General features: G+C 44.3%; 1 protein-coding gene across 1 annotated transcript in view; it reads left to right on the top strand.

Moving 5' to 3' along the window:
• LOC112052937 (neural cell adhesion molecule 1-B) overlaps positions 1 to 19186 on the top strand; it is a 287626-nt gene extending 268440 nt beyond the window's left edge. Inside the window, exons 13-16 of the mRNA XM_052891380.1 lie at positions 1523 to 1677; positions 9829 to 10029; positions 14287 to 14360; positions 16156 to 19186. Of these exons, the coding sequence (XP_052747340.1) occupies positions 1523 to 1677; positions 9829 to 10029; positions 14287 to 14360; positions 16156 to 16323 (598 nt within the window). The 3' untranslated portion in view covers positions 16324 to 19186. The remainder of the gene's footprint in view (positions 1 to 1522; positions 1678 to 9828; positions 10030 to 14286; positions 14361 to 16155) is intronic.
• Positions 19187 to 21262: the final 2076 nt, after the last annotated feature.

Genomic DNA, 21262 nt, shown 5'->3' with positions numbered 1-21262 from the left:
TAAAGCAATCCTCTCGGTACATAGTCAGATAAGAAATTCGGGCGCGAAATTCGAAAAAATAAAAAATTAGATATTTTCCGTTGTAAGTGACGTTAAACAACGTTATCCTGGGTTTATAAAGATGACATTCAGCGAATTTTCAGCCTAACTAGTCTCCCACAGTGTCTCGCGCAGCAGCAGTGACCCGCAGGCTGCAGCGCGGCTCGCAGCAAGTCGCGCAATGAACATAAAACACTCCGCCGCCGTTATTTAGTGTTGCCCTAAACGTTATGGCGCATATAAAGCGCTGTTCAATACCCAATTTCACTGCATTATTCTTTTACGATGGCAAATAAAGAGCTATTTACTCGCTCTCATTACACGGGAACATAATGTCTTCATTTTTCCTCCATAGTCCCCAGTAATTCGGTCGCACGATCTGCCTAAACGAAGCAACTTACATCGGAATAGGCTGTGTTACATCACTATCATCTATGATTCCCCACGCTTCACAAAAATAAAAATATAAAAATTAGGTCGTTAAGTTTGTATAAAACATGTGACTGAAAGCTTAGTCTTCTATATCTCGGGTATGAAATGATCCCATTTTCGGCAATCGAACATCTTATAACTTACGACCCTTCAGTCCATTTGTTAATATTTAAATCATCATCAATCAATCAATCATCTTTACGAGTATATACATATAGTATATACAGCTCCGCCGTGTTCCCAGCGTCCGTCACCCGCCGCCCACTCGGAGGAGAGTGATATCTTGATACAGTCGGCAGCCGAATTATATGTGGGGCACAGGGGGCTGCTTAATTCCAATCTTTTTCTTATTCGCTACACATTATTGTCAATTACTTGTAGGACAATATCTCTGAATTCATATCTTTCGGTTTTGTATGACTACTCGTGCAAGATTAGGCTGTCGTGTGACACTTATTTGTAGTGTAGATGGAGTTGAGCGGTGCTTTTTTCGCGCTTTTTTGGCTCTAATTCGCGCTGTAAACAAAAGTTTGCGATGTAATCTGCTCCATTAGACTCCGCCGCGGCCGAGTGACGAGCATCCGTCCAGATGGCGCGCGCCTGACCGACTCGACGACGGCAGTTTAAATATTACTTCGAATGCCGCCTTCGCCTTCTTAAACTTTCCAAGCAGCTAGCAGTATCGGGACCGAGCAATTAATTGCAATTAGCAGCCACATTGGAGTACGAGGAGTAAGTACACCGTTGCCTTATCTCACCGTCCGCCGTTGTCAAACAATATTACTGGCATGCAGACCCCTCGCGACTACGTTCGCGTGCAATTCTGATTTTTACAAATCCCGCAGAAACCATTTGAATTTTGATTTGAATTCTTTCGGTAGTCCGTGTTCTGTTCCGAGACTGCTTTTTTTTCTATGCTGAATTTTATCAAAATCAATTCAGTAGTTTAGCCACCTACCTATGATTTTTTAATAACATGGACAGTAGTGAGGTGTCGTCGTGCGCTGTGTCGTGTCGTGCGCTGAGTCGTGACGTGCGCTGTGTGTGGCAGGGTGAACCTGTCGGCGGAGGAGCCGAGCTGGACGCTGCGCGGGCTGGAGTGGGACGTGCGCTTCCGGCTCGTGGCCGTGGCCGTCAACAGCAAGGGCCGCTCGGCGCCCGCCAGACTCGACGACCTGCTGTTCCCCGACCCCGAGAAGAGGACAGGTACGACTCGGCGCTCGCTACTAGCTCAGTTTATATTTTGAAACCTAACCTGACAAATTTCATGATCGCAGCGATCTTTGAAAGTGTTATATTCTTTACATACCTCTAATGTACCAGACAAATTAGCGACAGTTCACATCCCGAACCGCCAGAACCGTCTATGTACATGCCAGTTATCCGGGTGACGTAGCGTCCGGAGACAACACCGCGCCGGGTGGAGCGGAAAAGTGGCTGGGGCGCCGGGGAACGCGGAAAAATAAACATTTCCAGGCCGCGGAAAACGACGATACGTGTCTTTAGTTTTGTGTCCAATTTATTGTCGCACCAAATATTGTAGCCCAAGATGATGTAGTAGTAGTGCCCGCTAGTAGTAGACTAATGCGATAACGTTACAATTGTTGCCACTGTCTGGAGCATCTTCTGACGCAATCTTGAAAGATTGTGTAGAGGTATCTCACGGCATTCAAAATTTCTAGCGAAGCAAAGCTGTGCCAAACGTTAGCTCATGGTACAACTTGTAAGTATTAATGTCTAAAGGGGAATGTCCATTCCCGGCCCAGACCTTTCGTCCCCGCCCCCCACTTTACATAAAACTAAAAAATACTTGATAATTTTTGTTTAATAATGAATAAATTACTTTATCCATAGCGGTTTGCTATAACTTTCCCCAAAAAATAAGTTTCACAACGATATTTGACAATATTATAGTTGTTGTATGACATTTTTGAAGACACGAACATGAACAGTGTTGCCAGCTAAGTGATTTATTTGGTTTAATCAATATTTTAACCGAATAATAATAATCGATCTTTTTCTACAACAAAATCACCTGGAAAAGCAAAAGTTGTAATAGATTATAATGTTTTTGATTATAATATCTGCCTCACTCTTTAAAAACCATTGCATAGTCGACATTATAAAACGTTTCTTGATATCAAAGTACCTATTATATTTTTCGCAATAACCAACCACTAAGAACTCAACTGCTTTTTTTAGTTTAATCGATATTTAAATGGATAATAATAATAATCGAGCATAACATTAAGAACATAGGATCACTGCGTCGAAACATTACCAACTACGCCATTTAAATACTATCTATACTAATATTATAAAGCTGGAGAGTTTGTTTGTTTGTTTTTGATTGAACGCGCTAATCTCAGGCACTACTGGTCCGATTTGAAAAATTCTTTCAGTGTTAGATAACCCATTTATCGAGGAAGGCTAAAAGCTATATATTATCTCCGCATTCCTACGGGAACGGGAACCACGCGGGTAAACCGCGCGGCGTCAGCTAGTATAATATATAATATGAGTAGTAGCGCAAGCCCGTAACTTCGGCGCGTGCAATGCGGTTTTTTTATACAATTTTTCCATACTCTATATAAGCTAGCTACACGATCGGCCAACGCGCAAGCTACAGCTATACTAAGCTGATATAAATAAGTGGTCAAAGTGGTCTTAATAGTTGATATTCAATCCCTTTCTTCCGATAACTTTTTCCTTTCATCCGATCTAACTAAATCAAATTCTATATATTTCTATGTATGTATAAATAGTATACATATTGTAGATAATATATTATGTTTACATAATACATTGACATAAAATTGCAGGCGTCCGCAATTTTGTCCGGGTGAAAACGCAATATCATGACAAACTACTTGTATAAACCTTCTTCTTGAATCACTTTATTTATTATTGAAAACCAATAAAAACCATTGCGTCGTGTAAAAGATGGTGAAAACAATGACGTGTTATTCTAGTAATAAAATTATTCAATTAGAAATCGATACGAAGTTATTCGATTTTTCGTGTTTCGTATGGCAACATCGATTTGACTTTTGGACAGATAATCTGTTGATGTCAATAATTGTCAATGTCATTCTCATTTTATTAATTAGATAATGTCATTGAATTAATTTAGTGATTTTGTCTGTTTTCTGTTTACCTTCAGTATTTTTTGAACCGAATTATAATTTTTCAAACCACAGCTATAATATAAATAAAACTTGCACGAAGTTAAATGCGAAATTCGAATAATGTTGACCCTGAACCGGAAAAATTGCAAGTTTATTTCAGCTCTCAGATGTAAATACAAGAGGACATTTACGCTGCATTAATCAATGTTAATATCAATATTAAAATTATTATAGTTGGCATCAATTGTCAATAAAATGTCACGAAAATACGAATACATTCTGTTTGAAACATGCTCGTAAACAAGTACACAGCAGGTGCAGGCAGCATAAATAATGTTTGATCCATTTTTAATGTGAAAAACGATTATTATTCATAAGAAATAATATGTATAACTTTAATAATTTTTGTCATGTTATTGTGTCAAGTCACAACAGAGTGTAGTTTTGGATAGAAGCAGGCGTTACTTTGCGGAAGTTCATCATGATTATATAATGATTTATTTATTTTGCTATCATCCGCGAAAATTCGGCGAACCCATGCGACAACGTCACCCAGGTCCGACAAAATACTCTCTACGTACGTTTCACCCCGAAACCGGAGCATCCTCAGGAGATGTTGACTCTACAACGTGCAATTGCAAAGTGTCGTTTTCGACCTTTGCTTCGTCTTTTATAGACCAAAAAGTAGGTGGGGCAATAGGTGGGCGTTGCCAAGATACTCATAATATAAGCGATTTATCTCGCATCGCATTCAAACATTTTTATTAGTGGTGACTTTGATAACTCTATTTGTTCATTTAATAATGTAATTCCTGACTTATTATGTTTTATTATTTCTAATTGTTCCAAAACGCATAGTCGTAGGCCTTTATTGCAAGTGTGTAAAATGTCATACATATGATTATCTGCCAGCTTATGGCCAGTATCTAGGAGATGCTTTGCAAAGTGCGACCTTTGTGGACGGTCATTTCGAACAGCGGATATGTGTTCCTTGTAACGTGTATCAAAATTCCGACCGGTTTGACCAATATATGTTGCATTACATTCAGAACATTGCAATTTATATACTCCCGATTTATGTTGCTTTTCTAGTTTATCTTTACCATTGCAAATATTTTTAAGAGAGTTATTTGTTCTGAAAATATAAATTGCAATGTTCTGAATGTAATGCAACATATATTGGTCAAACCGGTCGGAATTTTGATACACGTTACAAGGAACACATATCCGCTGTTCGAAATGACCGTCCACAAAGGTCGCACTTTGCAAAGCATCTCCTAGATACTGGCCATAAGCTGGCAGATAATCATATGTATGACATTTTACACACTTGCAATAAAGGCCTACGACTATGCGTTTTGGAACAATTAGAAATAATAAAACATAATAAGTCAGGAATTACATTATTAAATGAACAAATAGAGTTATCAAAGTCACCACTAATAAAAATGTTTGAATGCGATGCGAGATAAATCGCTTATATTATGAGTATCTTGGCAACGCCCACCTATTGCCCCACCTACTTTTTGGTCTATAAAAGACGAAGCAAAGGTCGAAAACGACACTTTGCAATTGCACGTTGTAGAGTCAACATCTCCTGAGGATGCTCCGGTTTCGGGGTGAAACGTACGTAGAGAGTATTTTGTCGGACCTGGGTGACGTTGTCGCATGGGTTCGCCGAATTTTCGCGGATGATAGCAAAATAAATAAATCATTATATAATAAGAGTGTAGTTTCCCATATAAGTGTTGAAGTGTCGCTCAGTGTATTTTTATGACTAACCAATATTGCTGTATTAAAAAGTACATTTACTGTGTAATTACTGGCGTAGAAGGCATAACATCTAGTCAGATGTAGGACAGCACATAGGTTTTCTTGCATTGTTGATGGTTTGTTCAAGCAATATTTAGTGCATAGAAGTAATATAGTATATTTATCCTACTTTCCTGATTAATATTAAATGTGAACTGTGAGTTTGTATGTCAGTTTGCTACATTTTCACACCCTAAACCAATTTTAAAACAGTAATAATATGTGCATACTAGAGAATTATCTTAATTCTCTGCGTGTGTGAAGTCTGCCAATCCGCATTGGGCCAGTGTGGTGGACTATTGGCCTAACCCCTATCATTCTGAGAAGAGACTCGAGCTCAGTAGTGAGCCGAATATGGGTTGATGATGACGACGAATAAATTGTGGAATAACATAACATTAAATCCACTAAGTAAACCAATTTTAAAACTCTGATTAAATTATTTGCTGGATTTTCATATTTTATTACTATTTCAGTTATCCAGAGTCATCCCAAGTTTGTCAAAATTGCTGGAAAACGACTGATAAAGCAGCATCTTGCTCAACTGAAGAACGGAAAATAATTATGTAATAGCGACAAACACTCCAAATCAATGTTGTTTTCCTCGCTGTAATACATTTGTAAATTCATTTATTTACAGTGCTTGTAAACTAAGCCTTGGTTTTGCAAACAAGCACTTTTGAAATAATAAGGTTGACTATTTGTCCATCTCCAGATAGACAGACAGACCTCATCACCAGATAGGAAGACAAGTTGTGCTGAGGAGAGTCAGCAAGAAACTCGACAGTCACTCTTTTTTAGAAAAGTAATACAATATTATAATTTACAATTGTTAACATCATTACAATAATTTCTTCTAGTAGAAGCTGATCCAATGGCCTCCAAGTAGTGGTGGGTGTGCACTTCATACATGCATTAAAGTACTGCATATCCTAAGAGTTGTCTTCATTAGTAAATACAGATTTTTCCACTTTGCTTAATTTTATTACTAGTGCATACCCTGATCGACAACCATATGCACGCCACTGCCTGGTTGGTTGGTTGTTTCATTTATTGATTTATTTGTTAAGCTTGTTGGTTACATAAAACAATAAATCTATTCATGTACAGCTTTAATGTTACTTCATCTCCGGTGTACTTTTGAGCAGTGAGAGTGATAAAATAAAATATTTTTTTTCTATATCTAGCAAACTTTTATTAAAAAAATTATTTAACCAAATCCTTATTTATACATCATATTATCATCTCCATATACTTTTATGGGGGGGCGTAACTGGGTTTCTTGGGCCAACGTTGTATGGGCTGGTGGACATTCCCCTTTAATTATCAAGTTAAATTTAAAGAATATTAAACGCAAACTTGTAAATTACAAAACTATATAGTAGGTAGCGCCATACCGTGTTTAACAAGAAACAACATAATTATTATTAGTCATTTCAGTTTCGAGTTTGATAGTTTGTCGTCGAAAATCTTACTTTCGGCCAAACTTAACCGTTCACCGAAATGTAGTAGAGCACGCGCGTCGGGCGCGGGCCCCCTGACGTCGGGCACACGCGTCGCTCTCCAGTCCAAACCTTTAATTAAAGCCAGCGGAATCCAGACCCTTCATTAAATCCGGATTAGGTAACGGAGCCCACGAGATTTCCTCAAAGCTAATTTTTCCCCGGCGCATTACAGTGCGGGGTCTCGACAAGACGATATGGGGGTTATTGAACTCGTGATGTTTACCTTCATGGGAGAGGGTTCACTAAGTGGAGGGGTTACACTGGCGGATAATATGGCTCTCAGGATCCACAACAACGATAAAGTCCGCTCGGAGCCAGCGCCAGACATTTGTCGGCGAGTGTAGTCGCTTACTCACTGTGACCGCCGACATAATATTGCGTCTGCCAGCCGAGACTGGCGAGTCAGGCACGGGGCACGGGGCACGGAGCCCCACATCCTCCGCGGCGATTTCTGGGAGCTTTTACTAATATATATCAACAATGTATTGAATTCGCATGCTACTATCGTTCAAAATTCAATTTTAATAGAGAGTCAATTGTATCCTTCTATAAGGATCAAATCGCAATTTGCTCAATACCTTTTCGCTTTCAGCAGCATTTCTCTACCGTGGGTGAAGATTTTCAGTACAGAAAAGCGTCAGTCTAAATATTATCTAACAGAAGTTTTCAAGACGGATTTTAAGAAGTATCTTCGTTCTTCCTCACTTCTTGTCTCGTCTGCTTCGAGTACGGTCTTCTAGGCTCTATTGTTCTCTATAATATTATTATTGTACCTTCTAGTTGCTTCGACTCACTTAGTTTGACACACATCCTCGAGCGCTTAGTAGTGATTTACGTTGTGCTGTTTTCGGGTGGGAAAACGCATAGAACGATTTCATAACTCTTATCCAAAAACGGTAACATAATAAAAGAATCACGCATTTCAGCAGCCTACGTACATAATATTTTATATAAAGCAAATAAAGTAAATAACACGCAAACGGTTTTCTGATAATAAATACGCGCGTTTACCGAAAAGTTTACCGCGAGACATTATCTGCACGTGGAACAGATTATCACCGGAGGTATCGCGCGGTGTGTGGCGGCAGCGGAAGCGTCTCACGTTAGAGGCAGCGGCAACATTAGCGCCCGCGACACAGCAGCGTTATAGCGCAGGGACCGAGCACACGCAGCAGACGCAGTGCTGTGACGCTAGTGAATGACATCGACATGGGTCAAAGGCTGTAATTGCACTTTGCTCCTAGTGCTGTGCTCTATATAAAATGGCATTTGACGTTCTTTTTCTCCCGTTTAACTGTCCGAATCGGGAATTATTTTTCAAAATATTAATAGAAAAATAATGTTGAGATTAGTTACAATAGACAAACTTGTAGGTATGTACTGACAATCAATGCAATCCTTCTACATTTCTACGCGTTAGGCTTCTACAGTGTCACTTACAAGGTCTTTACTTATTACCTCAGTTTAAATCTAGTACAAGAGCTTGAAGTCATCTCATCAAAGTTAATTATTAGATCGCTTCCACTGCGGCCTACCTCCCCGCGCGCCGCGCCCCGCCCCCGCGCCGCAGCAATTTATTTATCATTAAACTGAGCGCTCGTATCAACTTCCGTTTCGACTGAATAATGACGCGTGATTAGCGCTGTGGCGGGTGCGGACGCGGGCGCGGACGAGGAAGCGGGCGCGGGTTCGGGGCGGGTGCAGCCACAGATCAGTGTCGACCAGCGAACTCTGATGTAGGGCCGTGCTCGCGCAGAGGGCTGAGACTAAGTTAAAATGTTGCCATAGGAAACAAGTACCTAAGTTATGATTGTGTCGATATTTCTAGCTTACTGACAGAATTGTGAAACGGTGAAGGTAGATATACGAGTGGTACCAACATTATTCAACAGAAAAGTACTACGACTTCCTTGTTTACGAAGGATATCCTCGAGAGTACACCGCAGAGATCTGTAGCAGGATTGCGTGCGAGCATCGCTCCCTCTGCTCTCGGCCCTTAGGTAGCTGCAAAGTTCTTTATCTGCTTATCCCACAATTACTCTATGTATGGCCGCCCGCGCTTCTCGACTACAACAGTCCCACAGTACAACAGTCTTACAGTACAACAGTCCCACAGTACAACAGTCCCGCAGACGACGCGGCGCGCGGCGCGGGGCGGGAGCACACGCCTACGCGTCATTGGAACTCACAAGTTTGTCGTATGTCACTGACTTGCTAAACTTTATCGAAGTGTTTCACAGCGTAATTACACGTGTATATAATAAAGTAGATACACGCGAGAACACGTGTCGTGACACACACTCGCCCCAACCATTCAACAGTCACCGGGTCACAATAACAATTAACACCTACGACCTACGTATTACCTTTACGTAGGTATATTTTTATCAAAAATGCCAAACTAAACCGGGCTTAACTTATTCACTTGAAAAAATATGTCACTAAACATTTAGTTAAAAATGTAACAAAGAGCGATTGTACCTAGTGGCATGTAGTCACACTGTCGTGCGGCACACGCGGCCGTCACTTGGCGCCAACCCTTGTATTAGGTTCTACTTAAAGCCGGATTTATATTTGTCTGACGTGACGTGTTGTGACACATCGGAACAGAATCGGTATCAAACATTTTGTATGTGACGCGTCAGAACCATCACGACATGTCACAACACATATGTGTAATACATACTTACAAAATGCATGATACCGATTCTGTTCTGATGCGTCACGACACGACACGTCAGACAAATGTAAATGTGCCTTAACGCTAAGCAAAACTTTGACGAATATTTTTTAGATATATCGCTAAACATCTACAAAGATACTTTGGCGACTGTAGTTCGCTGTTTATATGATCGGCCGCTCACTCGTCTTCCCACGAGGCTCCAATGTGTGACGGTTGGTTCCGCTTGCAGCGTCCGAGAGTCCGCTGGGCGCGGGCGCGGCGGGCGCGGCGAGCGCGGCGGCGGCGGGCGCGGCGGCGGCGGTAGCGCTGGCGGGAGCGGCGTGGCGGGCCGCGCGCCGGCGCCGCAAGCCGCGCAAGCCGCCCGCGCCGCCGCCCGACAAGGCGCCCGACCTCGACGACGCCGAGCCCGACCTCATCCCCAACAACTACTGTGAGTACCTGTCGATGCCGATATCCCGCTACGATGCAGTGCGGCCCCGCGTCGCTTCGCCGACGCTAGGGCCACACCGCAGCGGCGCGGGCGCGGCGCGGCTGCGGGCGAGCGTGCATGCGTAATGCGCCTAATGCTGGAGGCTCACACTGTAGCGAGCCTCAATTATTCAGCGGCGCCCGCCTCAGTCATGAGCACGGTTCATTAGTTCGCCGCTGCCGCGTGCTGTGTCGCCACCAGCTCTGCCGCACTCTAGATTTATTCATGTACCAATTACGGCGTATTGAATTAATTAATAAAATGATGTTTGAATTGAGCAAAAGTTCTGTGCTTTTTGAGTCAAGCCAGCTTCTGTTCTAGATGATGTTACGATTAGGTACATTTAAGTATAGTAGCACAACTGCTATTCGAGCTATAATTATGTTTTTGAATTCGGTTGAGTTTTTTCAATATTTTTTTTACATTTCCATTTTTAAGTGTAATCATACATAGATGAAGGCAAGAAGAATTTCGCTAAAAGTTAATTCCTATGAGTCGTATTAAAAGCTCGGATGAAATAGCGTTCTCTGACAAAATGTAGGTAGCTGTAAACTGATGAGGAGTTTCCTCAACTGTCCTTCGTCTTCATCCACGTCACAGACCACGTAACAAAGGTAAAAAGTTCTCGTCGACACAAATTAATTAAGCCCAAACACAAAGTGACTGCTATAAACCGTTAAAGAGTTCCCTCGTTTGTGTTCCGGTTTCATCATCAGAGTACATTAAAGTGCTTCATGAAAATATTAACATACGCTATAATTATCTATAAAAATCGCAAATTTTTGAAAGTTCCCCTCGATTTCTCCAGGACCCCATCATTAGATCCTGATATGATGACAATGGGAGCACCTCAGGAGTATACTATAATTGTGGGCAATGAAACTACACAACGTAGTACTGCATTAGCGTCGCTCTTTGCTCGCAGAACTTATTGAAAAGTCGCTAACTTTCGCAACTGGTCACTGGCCATTTAACTATTTACGAGTTTATTACACAGTGAAAATATCTATAAAAACATCATCATCAAAAAAAGTTTGTGAAATGTACAAACAATAGCGCGGAGCTCGCGCGAATTAAGAAAGTCAAAGGGCCGGCGATTGAGGCACCTGCGCCGGCACTGAACCAGTGAGAGCTGGGCTGGGCTGCACCAAACCAAACCCGTGTGAGCAGCTCGAAATATTGCCGACTGCATCAACATCAACGATCAGCTCCACCCGCCGCTCGTACGAACTTCATGATGGAACCCTAGTGCAGACGGCGCCACGCCATGCCGCGGCCGAGGCGACTGTGTGCCACAATGGTCTCCCGCACGCTGGAAGCTAACCTCAGTACAAACTGGTATATTAAATATCGTATGTGCTAAAGGAGTAACCTGTCGCTATTCACTCGTTCTTATAATCACTTTCATCGGTGCCTAATTGTGATGGTCTGTGCCCCCTCCCTCCCCCTACCCTCTAACACCGCACCCCGCGCCGCGCAGCCTCTCTGTAATTACGAGTATGCGGATGTGTAGTGCCGTCCAGAGTTATTTCATTAAAAAAATACGCGTTTTTCATGTAAATTTCGCATTGAAAAGCGCGCATGGTCGAAACACGTGTAATGTCTCGGACGGCGAGCGGCACTGAGAAGCTGTGCTCGCGGCGCTGACGCCCCGGCGACGGTCGGTGACTATGACATTGCGGCAGAATCAGCTAACCACAGGTAATATATCCTGCGACTGTGCGATACTGACCACCGTCATGTTTAAAATAATGATGAAAAATTGTCCTTCCAGCCTTAGAATGGCTCCCGAGAACTATAGAAGATAATATTATAGGAGCAATTGGCAAATAAACGAAAGTTTTTAAGTTGCCGGAAGTTGCGCGCATCAGCTGTGCGTTAGCGATTAATTAATGCATATCGTTAGCTTCCCCCCCCCCCTCTCACGCCCCGCGACCAGGTCTCGAGTCTCGACCTCGGCCACGCCAAAGCAGATACGGCCAAACCTACCAGTAACTGGATCTACAGATTGCTTGACCTTTCTTTTCGTATTTCCAGATTCAACTGAATCTCTTTTTTGCTTAACAGACAACAATGTTAGGCTAATTTTGAATAAGAACGCACAAATGAACCGATCGCACATCGGGAGCCCGAGCCCTGCGCGCGCCCGCTCACGACCGCAGCGCTGCGTGCGGCACGTGAGGCATTCACTTAACGGGCGATTATCGCGCGACTGACGAGCGGCACGAGCGACGACTGACAATTAATGATCAGTTCGCGCATGCAACTTGCGGTTTCGCTAACCGTTCGTGCGGCGACGAGCCGAGCCAGGCCTGCGACTGTCTCGCGGACGAGTGTCGACTGTCGCGCCGAGGTTGCGAGCAATAAAAGTAAATGTAATGCCATTAAGCGGCTAACGAGCCGCCGGTCCCGGTACGAACCGACGGTCCGGCGCCAGCTCGGATACGGATGCGGCTAATTGCAACGCGCTCGCCTGCATTCTGCTGCAGCGGATAACATAAATAAAATAGCGGTTAAAAATTTCTAACAATTATAAATAATAATTAATTAAGTACTTCAAGTAGCACATCTTGGTTAAACTCTATCTTTCCTCGCGATCAATGTAAATTACGTTTTCTGCTTACGAGTACCTCTCGTCACAGCTCGTCCAGCCGACGTTCTCACTTTGTCCTTACCTAGTCATTACCCCGTTCGTGCCTCGTCCATACGTCCTCCACTTCAGTTCCTCTCGTCACGCTGCATCAAATCATCATTTATTTGCATATAAATATGTGGAAATCAATTGATTTAGAGTGAACGTGAACCGCGATCATTCACTCGAACATTGTCCTCCAGTTTCGAAGTGATCATCGAAATTCTGTTAAGAACCGAATTGAAAGACAATAATTAGCGCGGAGATCGCAGCCACATCACCGTGAGTGCTGTGACACTTTGACGCGATTTGCGACCTACAGCGACAGTCGCTGCCGCAAATGTTTGACTGTCACTTCCCCGTGCTGTAGTTATCGGACGTGGCTCCCGCTCACACGACTCGTCGCTCTGAGTCCGCGGTACTCGTTAACGTTCCCTGTAGATACAGAAAGAGTTGAAGAGATTGTCATCGGGGAGTACGCTTCCTGTATGCCATCAACCATTCGAATGTAAAACAAGACGCGGTGCGAAGATACGAAGGGTAGGCTCGTAGTACGTGCGCGACTAATTACGGGCTGTAATGACGCCGGCCGTGACGCTGCACTCCGCGCGAGATTAATTATTTGTCCCAACGCCCGCCCGCCCCCGCCTCCCGCGCGGATCTGTCGAGATTCCTTCCTTATCCTGGGAAATCTCCTCACGTCACCCTCGTCCGTATTCCCGAAAAAACTATTCATTCAAACGCTAATTGCTCGTCGTCCGCGGACGTTTTCCCCTCCTCAGCACAAAATAACGACCTGAGACTTTAACGGGGGCGAAATTAAAACGGTCCGCGGTCATTATTTAAACAATCTTCTTAATTATACAATGTTTTTAAATAAAGAAAAATCTTTCTTAGTTTACAAAATGTTTTTCATATTATTTCGACGGAGACGATATACCATGTTATGTATGTTATGTGTAACTTTAGAAACGTACAACAGCTATCGAAAACAATACATCAGCGGCTACGAAAGAGTCGAGTGAATAAGTTAGGACGTGGTCCTCTGCGGCACGCAACGCGCTGTCGCAGCCTGTCGTGTCCCTGTCGTGCGTTCGTAGTGCCCCTGTCGTGCGCTCGTCGTGCGTTCGTCGTGCCCCTGTCGTGCGCTCGTCGTGCGTTCGTCGTGCCTCTGTCGTACGACTGTCAGTTTTCTTAATCCTTTCCCGGGGGTGTGCATAACGAAACATTTGATTCGAAGTTTCACGATTGTTTGCAGCTATTTAATATTCTTGAACTTTTTTACAGAATTAATAACGTCCCGAGGCACATAACTCATAACCTCTCGTTTATTTGTTTTGTTAAGGTCTAAGGTACCCACGGACTTTCTTGCTCAGTAGGTAATTATTTTTCATTTGATTTGTTTAGGTACTTCATTGTGTTGATATTCAATTTGACCTCAGACATACCAGAGTGGCAGTCGTTTACGATACCAAAACATAAAACAATGCGGCGACAATCAATCGCAAGTCTCCGCTGCAGCTCAGCGCATCGACGTAACGACAACTTTACCTTCGAGTGCGACTGACGCCCGCTATTGGTTGCAGGTGAGACGTCGAGCGCGCCGTGCCTGGCCGCGTCGTCGCCGGGCCGGCCGGCGCCCGCGCCGCTCGCCACGCCGGTGAGAACTCTTTCACTCTGTACAGCTGCTATCACTTTGTTACTACAGCGAGGGTAGTTTACCCACTCCTACCCGTCTGCGGTTAGATCCGCACCGCCGCCGCCCGCACTTGCCGCGGGCATGAGCTCTCCTCGGCGAGCGGGCGCCGGCGGCCGTATCTTTATTGCGGTCACTCAATAACTCATTATATCTACTGCGACTCGGCTTGATGTCGTCGCCGATAGCTGATAATGTTTGCTGAGCGTCCCGGCGGAGCGCTCGCGATCGCTTTTATATTATTTAGAGATATGACGGCGCCGCCCGCCGCCGCCCGCCGCCGCCCGCCGCCGGCGGCTGCGTCAGCGACAGCGATGTACGTTTCATGAAACGTTATTAGTTCGCACCGACGAGAGATTTTCAACTTATTAAACTTAGTAATGTTACGGGTGTCGCACCGCGGAGTTAAATAGAAATAGAATTTAATATTTATCTTAGTAATGAAGACGCAGCTCAAAACGACATCAGTCAGGCGGCACCGCAGTGCGCGCGTGCTGCGCCGTAAATCGTCGACTCGAAAGAATCGGCGCGCGGCGTTGATTTGTGCCGGCAATATCGCAGTCAGCGGCGCCAGATCACGCGCCCACTAAACTGCATCTGACGCCCCGCGCCGCGCGACCAGCGTATATATCATACAGCTGTAATATCTACTCATAATCGGTACAGTTGCGAGTCTTTCACTGGAAGTTACATCATATTTGACGGCCTTCGTGGCGCAGTGGTGTGCGCGGTGGATTTATAAGACGGAGATCCTTGGTTCGATCCCCAGCTTGACCGATTAAAGTTTTCTTAAATGGTTCAGGTCTGGCTAGTGAGAGGCTTCGGCGGTGGCTAGTTACCATCCTACCGATTCATCCTGCTCCTAACGAGTTAGCCCGCTTCTATCTTACATTGCAACATAAGCAACTTGCCTACAATTGACTACAATCTCACCTGGTGGTAAGTGATGATGCAGTCTAAGATGGAAGCAGACTAACTTGTTAGGAGGAAGATGAAAATCCACACACCGTTCGGTTTCTACACGACATCGTATCGGAACGCTAAATCGCTTGGCGATACGTCTTTGCCCGTAGAGTGGTAACTAGCGACGGCCAAGCCTCCGACCAGCTAAAACTAAGTTTAGGCGATCACCTCGCGACAGATTGCGGTAATAAATATCATTTGCTTAATCGGAATTATTTCCATTCATATTTTTCAACAAAAAAAACGGGAAGCGAAACGCGCCGCAGCACAGGATACCAACGTTTTCAGAGTTCTTAAAATCGAAAGAGATCGTGACGAAGAAAATAATTATTAGGACCAACGGGAAGAAATCAAATGTAATTGAGAATCCAAATAATTTGCTGCCGACGATCGTTCCGTGGCTTGGCCTTACTAACTGTGTCGGGTAATCCACTCGATACAGAGATAACTCGACTAATTACTGGCTCCGTCCCTGTACGTCGGCGTCGGACCACTCGTCACATACACGTCGGATCTGAGCGCACCCATTCTTTCCGCCCACTCCTGAGCTACTGAAAACTTAATTACAACAAACCTACCTACTGAGATTCTCTGATAAATTCGTGTATAAAATTTGCGTAACGCCCACCCAAGCTTACCTCGAATTCATTCGCTACAAGTGCAAAACTAAAAACGAGTAGGTACTCTCAGTTTCAGGTAAGGCGATTGTGGCATTGTGGCAGAATTATGTCGATATTATCGAATTATTGGCAAATATATAAAAACGGCATTATTACAAATTGTGTTGTGTGTGCAGGCGTGCAACGGACCGGGCGCGTCTTGGACGTGGGGCGCGCGCGCGTCCGTGCCGGCGGCGGCGCTCGGACGCAGCGCGTCCGCCTCGCTACGCCCCGCGCCCGACCTCAACGTGGACGCCATCAAGGAGAAGCTGCTCGACAACCGGATCCCGGAGTCGTGCGTGTAAGCACGCCGCACGACGAGCGCACGCGCGCTTCCGTGCCAGCGTCGGCGCTCGGATGCAGTGCTTCCGCCTCGCTGCGCCCCGCGCCCGACATCAACGTCAACGCCGTCAAGAAGCTGCTCGACCACCGGATCCCCGAGTCGTGCGTGTAGGCGCGCCGCACGACGAGCGCCCGCGCGGTGTCGGGGGAGCCGAGTGCGACTGTCGGTTCTTGTACGAGGACCCTTTTAAACTTTGGACGAGCACATTTTAAGAAATATCACGTCGATAATAATGAATCGGACGAATCCACCGACGTCTTTAAATCGCACTCGTCATATTTTTCTTAACAATCGAGACAATAAAGCGACCCTTCTCCTTCGACTATTGAAAACGGTATTCAATGTACCATCTCAGAATGTAAACCAGTAATTATTTCTTTGCAATTCTTCTTTATTTCCACGTGTAAATGTATACATACGTTGGGCGCAAGCTAGGCGTCCCGCGTGCGAGTCACGTCGCCGGAGAAGTTGCAGTTGCGCTCCTACAGCCGAGTGTGTCGAGTGCCGAGTGTACAGTGCGGTCGAGTCCTATGTAAATGTTGTAGCTGACGTCATCAGGCGCGGAGTAGTCGGTGTAGTACGCGCTGTATGGCTAAATAGTAAATGATAAGGAATACAGACGTGAAAATTCAGCTGCGCTTCGAGTGTCTTTTAATCTATGATGATAAAATTATGTTCTCATTTACGATCTGGGTATATTTCGGGACACGATAAAGGATCTCAAGTATAATATCGTAAATGCTGCCGGTGACGTCAGCCAGTGGCGGCGCCTGGCCGGAGCGAGCGGACGGCACCGTGCGCGCTGGGCCGGAGCTCACATTGTTTGCACGACCGGGGGCAGCACAAACACGAGTAAAATCTGCTTTTACAATAAAGTGCTGCATTTTAAGGGGCGCAATTTTTAGATCTGTCACTATCGAACTGTGTCAGAAGGACCGTCGCTGACGTCACAAGTGATCGCTGTCAGACTTTGTGTCTGTCGTGTCCCTGCGAGTTGAGTGCAGAGAGTGACGGCGTCTCACCGCGAGCACGGTCGGCGTCCTCGCCACCGCCGACTACTCCCGACTGCAGTAGATAAAGTTAATTCATAATGAATAAATAAAATGATCTATCTGTTATTTCTCTTAGATGAATCCTGTGATGTACATAGTAGGTTGTAAGCGACTGACTCTTTGCCACTTTTTTACATGTCTAACTAATTCGTCGAGTACAATAGATAGACGTCATTGTAATGTATTCTGTGTAAATAATGTTTGTTACTACGAGCGCCTCGAGCTGCTGCGCGCCGACGCGACACGACGCGACGCGACACGACGCGACGTCGCAGCTTCAGACTAAAGTAGACCCAATGCTGCTTGTTAAAGCTCAAGTTCGTAACTTCGCAGTCAGCGCAACGAGTGTAAAATAAATATCAATAGAACAGAAGCTTAAAATTGTTATCTAGCATTTGACCTGCAGCTACACCGACCGTTCTCGATGATCTCGACAAAAATTTGTTTTAAACTAACACGAAAGTGTTGCCTGTCGTGTCTCGCGTCGGTGACCGATCGGCGCTCGGGGGCGGATTCTCTGACTTGCTGTCCCTCCACACATACTGTTTTCCGTGTCAAATGTGACTACACGCGTCGGGACTTGGATGTCAGAGAATCACGTCCGGATCAGCCGAGGCGTGGGGCGGCGGCTGTGGGGGAGCTGGCCCATTTGATTGATTTATTATATGGGTTGCACATCGCGCCTGCTAGTGTGGGTCGGACACTTGTACTGGCATGATGATCGTGTGGGCCAGGGCGCTTCTATGTATTGCACTTGTGCACTTGACAAGTATTATCCAAGTTTCCGTTTTGCCTCACCGAGATATTGTGATTCGTAACATTCACAACAATCAAATTAGAACTCACAAACTGTGACATACTGTAAATATTGTTCTCATTCATTCTGACCCTATTAGAAATTTACATCTTGAATTTATTAAATGCACTTCATCTACCTAAATCTTCAAAACAACATTTTGTTGGTGTCGTATTATGCAACTAAAGCGACCTATATTAAATATTTGAGCCATTGGCTCCTGCTCCTGCAGACGTGCGATGTTGTGCGGCGAACTCCTGGACTAGCATATCAATCCTACATATCACAACTAAAACTAGATAGTTCGCGTCTATTGATGTAAGTGACACTGTACACATGGCGGGTTCTGATCCATGGTGTAACTACCTATATACCGCAGAGGTTGCGTTGAGTTTGTTTTAGTTATTTATCTCAGATGATATAAGTAAAGGAGATTTATTTGTAAAAATCGCGTCCTAAGGAAATTATAAATAAATACGAGCTGCGAATATTTTGTGCCGAGCGACTAATTTCCTGTAACAACATTTTAGTATTCGATTGTTTAGACTCATCTACTGATCGGATTGCTTTGTTATTTCTAACAGGAGACATTGTATTTTTGTAAACTCTTTTACGCTGCCGTACAGTAAAGTTTATTTTTCACGTAAACATGAGTAAGTAAGTAAGCATTTATAATACGTTGGTGAATATCGACGAAACAAGTCCGGAGCCACCGCCACACCTGGCCTGCCCGTGAACCGCCCATGGCTCACCCGTGGTCCGCCCATGGCCCACCCGTGGTCCGCCCATAGCCCACTCGTGGTCCACCCGTGGCCGCCGTCCCCGATATCTGAACATAGTAGGCTAACTGGTGATAGTGATGTAAGGTATTATAAGCGATTTGTTAATATAAAGTTTAAACAAACAACTCAAAGAGTTCGCCCTAAGTACTGTTGACTAATTTATTTTGGACGAGATTAAAGGTTGTCTTGGAAGTACACTACGTGTTTTATTGTTTATCGATCTTTCCTTATCTTTAAGAGACAACTAACACACGCGTTAGGGGTTCTAGACGGCCTCCGTAGCGCAGTGGTATGCGCGGTGGATTTACAAAACGAAGGTCGTGGGTTCAATTTCTCGGCTGGGCTTATTTGATATTTTCTTAATTGGTCCAGGTCTGGCTGGTGGGAGACTTTCCATCTTAGACTGCATCTAGACTTACCACCAGGTGAGATTGTAGTCAAGAGCTAATTTGTAAAGAAAAAAGTCGAGGAAAATAGACACAAAGCCCGACGGCGAGACCACATTCAAATAATTTATGTATTTACGGCTTATTAATTAAGTAACTAGGTTTGTCCGTGGCTTTTCTCGCTTTAATGTTGTCAGTGTATGTTAAGTTAGAGAGTAGCTCTAACATGTTCGTATACCTTGGGAACATTTCGTCTAAATATAATAATTACGTAATTATTCTATACTACCTGACGCCGCGTGGTTTCCGTTCCCGTAGGAATACGGGAAAAATATATTATAGCCTATATATAGCCTTCTTCGATAAATGGGCTACCTAACACTGAAATAATTTCTCATGACGGGCCAGTGGTTCCTTAGATTAGCGCGTTCAATAAAACAAACAAACTCTTCAGCTTTGTAATATTAGTAAGTATAGATTTGAGCGGAACAAACTCAGTTTTTCTTTAGTATAAATAGGTACCTGAGTACATAGGATTGAGTGATCGTCACGTCAACTGTAACAAGGCTGGTTCCACAGTGCCGACTGGACACGTACCGTGCCGTGTCGCGGATAGTACCAGTTGTAAACCCTTCTATTGACAGCCGGCGGCTAGTTATAGACTGTTACATGAATACAGTGCGGAGGACGTGCCGCGGCTTTAACCAAACTACTGAGACGAGACGAGACGAGCTCTCGATACAGATTGTAATCTCTCGAGCTGGGATGAAATACATATGCGATATTTAGATCGCGAACATTTACAACCAGTACACAATCCCTCAGTGTTCAAATAAAACTGGGTTCGATCCCCGGCCCTGACCTATCTGAGAGTATCAAAATATTATAATACCTTCTTACATTCCGATACCTATGTTTCTCGCAGTACAGTTGAATTAGCAAACCAGCCACCAATCGCCATAAAAAGTTTGGTCTAATAGGCTGCGTGGCCAGACCTTCGGCATTGTACAGAAACCCGAAATGTTTACCAAAGAGTTATGTAAATCGTCATTGTCAGAAAAGACTGCTTACGTGTGACAGCTAAAATCAGTAAAATGTACCTTATCCACAATCCTTTAGTTTGATGATCCTATGAATTCCCGTATATTCATTGGTTCTTCAAACATCTTTCTTTCTTTTAGAAATCTTGATCCTTCATATTGGGCCCCCAACTAATTTTGATACAAGACACGCTACGCCACTGCTCTGACACAGCCATCATTTTGATCAAACTGGCCTTGGGTTTTGTCACCAGGCGTTGAGTTAGAGACACTAAGTTGTAACTACACGGCAGTGCTAATAAAAATATTCAGGCGTAGGTATGTGTTTGTCCACCACACTTCACACTTGAAGAGGTTCCTGCGAAGACTACCAACTTGTACTACACCAAACGATTATGACTGTCTGTTTGTTTACTTTATTATGCTGCATAAAGTACCAGCGCCTAGCCACGGGTAGACATATTATTCTTCATCTTTTTGGTTTTATGGTTCCGTGCGGCGAGTCAAATTATCAGTATTGTATTGTAAAACTATCAGAATTTTGGAGTCCCTAATATAATTCCAAATCGGTAGCCCAGAATCCTAGGGTGGGCACAGGACCTTTCTAGGGTGGACCCGGCCCACTCTTTATATACGCCTATGTGATAGACACGTCAGACATTGATGAAGCAATCACTGTGGCCTGTGACTCGAACTCAGCACTTAATCCGAAGCCTCACGCATCGCATCGCATCGACTGCAGGCCGACAGCAGGCAGGCAGTAATATAGCGGACTGCCTACCATGGCAACTCTCAACAAGGTCGTAAGCAGGTCTTTGAGACCCAGAACTAACATTAAGAACCTT

Source organism: Bicyclus anynana, chromosome 3 (genome assembly GCF_947172395.1).
Source record: "Bicyclus anynana chromosome 3, ilBicAnyn1.1, whole genome shotgun sequence".
Lineage (NCBI taxonomy): Eukaryota > Metazoa > Arthropoda > Insecta > Lepidoptera > Nymphalidae > Bicyclus > Bicyclus anynana.
This window is presented reverse-complemented; position numbering and strand designations above follow the sequence as displayed.